At 35.5% G+C, this 6,188-nt stretch overlaps 1 protein-coding gene across 1 annotated transcript in view; it reads right to left on the reverse strand.

Moving 5' to 3' along the window:
* RBM25 (RNA binding motif protein 25) overlaps positions 1–6,188 on the reverse strand; it is a 73,705-nt gene that overhangs the window by 42,755 nt on the left and 24,762 nt on the right. Inside the window, exon 6 of the mRNA XM_019640296.1 lies at positions 3,072–3,102. Within this exon, the coding sequence (XP_019495841.1) occupies positions 3,072–3,102 (31 nt within the window). The remainder of the gene's footprint in view (positions 1–3,071; positions 3,103–6,188) is intronic.

Consider the following 6,188-nt stretch of genomic DNA (forward strand, 5'->3'; position numbering starts at 1 on the left):
AAAAAAAGGTACGGTGGTGAATGGGATTGAAGCATGAAGCTAAATAAAAACAGGTGTTTGCCTAACAATATGAACACCTCTAAGTTCTTTTGAAGCAACTACCCTATCCCCACCCCCAGACAGCCTGAAGAGTTAGTCTGAAGAAGAAAGTGAACACAAGAGGCTTGGGATGTGAAACACTGGATATGAAGGAAGAGCTGAATGAGATGCAGAGTTTGTAACAAGGGAAGAAAATAAAAGTATTTAAGAATGCTCAAACTCAGTCCTTCACCCCCTACCCACACAGACAGCCAATCATATACTCACCAGGCATGAAACTGGAAGTTTTCTAGAGAAATCAACAAGCCTCAAAGAAAAGTCCTCCACATACAAATATTTAAAGCCTCTGGCTGTTGGCTAGTACCCCAACAATGATGCCCAACATTTTACAAACCCAGCTTATGTACACAATAGCATTTTAATCCCTAGCACTTAAATATGAACAATCAGGGATCACCAGACATTTAAGAGAAGTCCTAAAAGTGAAAGAAATGAAGGAGAGAGATAAATTCAGGAACCCAAAGAAAGCTTAAAAACAAAACACAGCTGCACATATAAATCCAAAACAGGTTGTTTAAAGGGATGTTTCAAATTAAAACAATATACCTATGGCCACATAAAAACTTGATACAAATATTCACAGCATCCTTATTCATAATAACCAAAGAGCAGAAAGAACCCAATTGTCCATCAACGGATGAGTGAATAAACAAAATGTGGTACAGCCATTAAATAAAATATTTGGCCATAAAAAATAATGAAATATCAATACAAACTATAATATAGACGTACCTTGAAAACATTATGCTAAGTCAAAGAAGACAAAACAAAAAGACCGTATATTCTATGATTCTGTTATATAAAATGCCCAGAATAGGCAAATCTGTAGAGACAGAAAGTATAAGAGCTATTACCAGAGCCTGGAGGGAGGAGAATGTGGAGGTGACTGTTAATGCTTACAGGACTTCTATTTGGGGTGATGAAAATGCTCTGGAATTAGTGGTGGTGCTTGTATCACTTTCTGAATATACTAGAAACCACTGAACTATATATTACAAAAGGGTGAATTTTATGGTATTATAAATTATATCTCAATAAAGATGATTTTTAAAATGTTCTCCCAATGTTCCACTTTGAAAAAAATTGGCATTATCCTGTAAAACTGAAGATAAGCAGGCCCTAACTCAGAAATTCCACTTCTAAGGGAATACATGATAGAAATTTTTTCAGGTTTACCTATGAAGACAAGGTATCACCAGTAATAATATAGCAAAACATATTATCAAAAAATAGAAACAATCCAGATGACCACCAGTAGACAATTTATGGTATATTTCTACAACGCAATGATATATAGCAGTGGAAAATAGAGCTATATATAATAGGTGAATAAAGCAAATTGTGAAGGAATACAGAATTAAAATTTGTGAATTATAAAATTTAATGAATATGTAATTATAGTAAAAAATATGCACAGGAATGATAAACATTAAATTTAAGATAGTGAATTATTTTTGTGATTACCTCTGTGGAAAAAAGAAATGGGAATTGGGGCATCAACTTTAATGTTTTCTTTTCCTTTCCTCTATTAGTTTCACGTCTGCAATGTTCTACTTCTTTGGAAAAAAATCTGAAGCTAGGTATCACAAAATATTTACATCTGACAAAGCTAGGTTTTGAAGGTGTTTATTTTCTAAACATTTTATAATCCAAGCATCATACAATTTACAAAACACAAATGGAAATAATGTATGTTACTTATAAAATGAAGACAGAAAGAAAAAAAACGAAGGAAAAAATTTTAAAATAACTTCTCTAAGAAATAGTGGAGGGCCGGCCAAGTAGCGCGATGGTTAACAACTGGCTTGGGACGCCAGAGGGCCCCGGTTCGGATCCCACATATGAGGGCCAGTGACACTGCTCTCTACAGCTAAGATGCTGAACAACAGCTCAACCTGGAGCTGGGCTGCCGTTGAGTAGGNAAAAAAAGTCATTCAACTGCAATGTGTGCACCTTACACGGATCCTGAATCAAACAAAATTGACATTTGAGGCCACTGGACACCTGAACATTGACTCAGTGTTGGGTATCTCAATGTGGCCTTAATGGTATTAAGAAAAATAGTTAATTCTGCTATGTCTTATTAGAGTATTTTGGGTGTTTTTTTTAAAAAGCCTTTATCTATTAAAAACACATACTAAAATATTTATAGACAAAAGTACCTGGTGGATAAGTCTGCTTAAAAATAAGGAGGAAATGGGTAAAGTGCAGGTCAAGCACGACTGTCCATCAGTTGATAAATGTTAATGATAGGTGATAAGTACATGAGAATTGATCATACTATTCTAATTTATATATGTATATGAACTTTTCCATAATAAAGTTTAAAGGATGTCTATCAGCAGGTGTTTATACCAGTAAGTATGAAAAGAACAGTATGCTTTCAAGACTACCAGATCATATCTTTTCTCCTACTTTAAGTCCTCATTATCCCATCTAGATCATATACTTCTGTTAAGACAAAAACGACTTTGTAATCTTATAAGCCAGTTAGTCTTTTTTTTTTCCTTTCCTACCTACCCCCTCCCCATTATACTTATTTACTTTCTAATCTCAATTGTCAGCCAACATCTTCCCAATAGCCTTTAACCCTATTCCAATAAGGAAGACAAAGAATGCTAATAGAATACCCCCATTCGGGGTTTCGTACGTAGCACAGCAGCTCCCTCGCTGCGATCTATTGAAAGTCAGCCCTCGACACAAGGGTTTGTAAAAAAATAAATAAATAATACCCCCATGATTAAGAACAATGAAAAGTAAAACATGCAGGGGCCGGCCAAGTGGCTCAGTTGGTTAAGAGCTCGCTCAAGAGTTTGAGCTCTGAGCAACAGTGGTTCGATGCCTGGCCTGAGCTGAGTTGCCACTGAGCTGCCAACAGGTGGCAGGATGGCTCAGCTAAAAAAAACATGCAGAAAGTGATTTATGCACAAAGGTTAAAATTATCTTAATAAATAAGGAAAATAGCACCTTACCTTGAAGTTTTCCAGATGCANCCCGGGAAGAGCGCAATGATGGTGCCAACTTGGGCCAGTGAAGCAACGTCCTCCACAACTAGACTGAAGAACAAAACAACAGCAACTTGTCTATTCCTCTCCCCCCACTTCCCCAATAAAAATCTTTAAAAAAAAACCAAAAACTAATCACTCTTTAAGAGTTTCTTACTTTCTCAAACCTGCCTCTTCATCCAGTCTTCTTGTAGCCAACTTTTTACTTGGCATCTTGGATAAAGACAAAATGCTTTACCCAAAGACTGTAATTCAATTGTTCAAATTATTTAGCAAAATATTGTAAACTATAACTGTGGCAACGTGTTCCTTTCTTACTTTAAATAAATAATATATTGCAATAAGGTCTTCATGCTACTTTCACCAAAATTCTGTTAGTGATACTCTGGCTTCTCCACAGATTTTAAATTAAAGAATTAACCCTCCAGTAAACCTGTCACTGAAACCGTAGGTCCCGACGCACACATGGCTATTTCAACCTGAACCCTAAATTCTTTATTATGAAAATATACTTTGAGAGTATCCAGTCTTTCTTTCTTTAGCTTTTCCCTTACATTCTAAATTCCCTTCTATGAACCCTCTACATCTCCATGCTCTTCTAAGCATTAAGAAGTGAGGTTATAAATCCAAAGTCCTACTCATCTAAAAATACTCACCCCTAAATTCCCTACCACCACCATCCTAAATCAAAATTTAAGTATTAATAGAGCCAATCTTACCAAATTAGAAATAAAGCATTTGGAATCAACTAACTCACACTACCCTGCAAATGACTATTGCACCCCCTTGATCTAAAAAATGTACACTTTTAGAAGAAAAAATTAGCCCCAATCTCTTAACTGATTGTTAATGTAAGAAAAACAAAAATAAACAGATATATCATGAAAGGAAAAGTTATTTTTGGTTTCAACTTGCTCTATCTCTGGGTCTTCAACCATAAACAATTACCTGATTTCCAGTTTCTTCTTCCACTTCAGAAACAGAAAGCACATTCAATAATACTGAGCAGCAAAAGGTGAAGGGTTTAGCTGATCACAGAAATCAACTGAATATCTGAGATGTTTATGTGGCCCACCTATTTGGCTCTTTTCAGAGGAATTAAAAATCATCAACAGTCAAGCTACTGGCCATAAAGTTGGAAAACAGCCGTTCTAGGTTTACTTTTTGGCACTGAGTTCTAGAATCTGAAACAAGAACTTCTTTGAGAACTTAAGCAAATGCAGAGCCCTTTCTTTTGAGGAAATGGAGATTCAGCCAGAATTTTCAGGCAAAGATGTGAACATGTTTCTACCTATATAGAATCTGTCATCAATTAAAATGCAATGTAAGTGGCTCTTTCCAGAGATTATCTATATTTCCAATACTTGTCAGAATTCATTCTTAAATGTGTGGTTTACACCCACTACCCCTGTGACAATCAAACAGATATCTCTACCTCTACTGCTGAACATCCAGAAAACAAGACATGGGCTACATCAGCAATTGCTACCTCAAATGAAATACCTTTACTAACGGCCAAAAAACTGCTTCTACAATTTCTACAAAATCTAAATGAAAACTTTCAATCAAGCCATTAGACATTAAAACTCTAGGTCAGGAAAAACATTTCACTCTCGTTCTAGACAAGCTTGTGTTTCTTATTTAGTCAAAGAAAACTATACAACTATCTCCTCTGCCTGGGATTCAGGAAAATGCCTGAATAAAATAACTTACAAGTTCCTCGATGTCTCATGCTCATATCTTCCATCTTAATTAAGTCACTGTTTTACAAATTTCTTCAACAAATCAACAATAAAGGAGAAAAAACAAGTAACCTTTTATATTTTATCTTGAAAAATCACGACAAATCTGCAACCTACTCACAATGTAATTATACTTGCTTAAGTTATTTGAAAAAAATATTTGATAGTTGCTTGACTTTTTCTTTTTTACCAGTATTGTTATGAAAAACTGACATTCCAGGACTATAGGCCATGTTTGTCTTGTGACTTCAAGCACCTGGATATCATGCCAAGTGTACCCAGAAGTCATGTCTGTTAATTTTTTTAAATTTCATTTTATCTGAAATCATTGTTGTTTTTATTGGAGGTGGCTTCAATTCCATTCTTGAAGAAAGGTATAAACAGATTTAAATTGTGGTTCCTCTTGTTAATGGTGATTTCAAATTAAATCAGTCACCGAATTGTGCATTTCCATATTTACATAGTGATGTGATTTACTTCACGTTCAGAGTACACCATCTGCAAATGCTACAAATTAAACCACCTCATAAAAGTTGGTGATTAAACACAGTAAAACAAAACAACACAATAAAACGAGTCCCAGGGAATTACACAAAAACTTTAAAGACATTGAATCCATGCTTTTTAAAAAAAAATAAGACTTTGGTTATCACAGCAAGGAAAATCTGCAAAGTTTTGTTGCATGTATTTTTTTTAAGGTTTTAGTGATGTGACAGACAGCTCTGTTGATTTGAGATTCCATTTACACTCCAGAGAGGTTGTATTTCATTATTTCCTTATAAAGCTAGGTAAAGACAGTTAAGATTACCAGAAGAGCAATAAAAACTGCAATTGTTATTCAATATATCATTCTTGCTATGGGCAAGACATTATCCTAGGTTCTGTGGCGGTACAAGATGAAGGAACACAGTTTGGAAACTTACTGACCTTTCTATCTTGTAATTGGAGGATGGGGAGAGGAAATGGAAATGAGATGGTACAAGGGACTGTGAGCGATGAAGAGATATAAACAATGCATATCACAAAGTAGACTGACATAAAAGTAAAAAAAACTTGACCTGGAAAGGGGATTTAATTCTGCTCTAGAGGAATCAACGGGTAGGACTGATAAAGGCTCTATAAATCAAGTAACATTTTAATTATACTAACTATATGGATAGAATTTTAACAGGGAGCTTGGATGGGGCAACAAGGACATGAGATGTCAGCAAAGCACACAGGTAGTTTGTACGGATACGTGACTGAATGGACGGGGATTGATGGAGGGACGCTAGAAAGGTAGATTGGAGCAAGCCTTGAATGTCATGTCAAGAATATGGGCTTTGGGCCAGCCGAGTGGCTC

This window comes from Hipposideros armiger, unplaced genomic scaffold (genome assembly GCF_001890085.2).
Source record: "Hipposideros armiger isolate ML-2016 unplaced genomic scaffold, ASM189008v1 scaffold_49, whole genome shotgun sequence".
Classification (NCBI taxonomy): domain Eukaryota; kingdom Metazoa; phylum Chordata; class Mammalia; order Chiroptera; family Hipposideridae; genus Hipposideros; species Hipposideros armiger.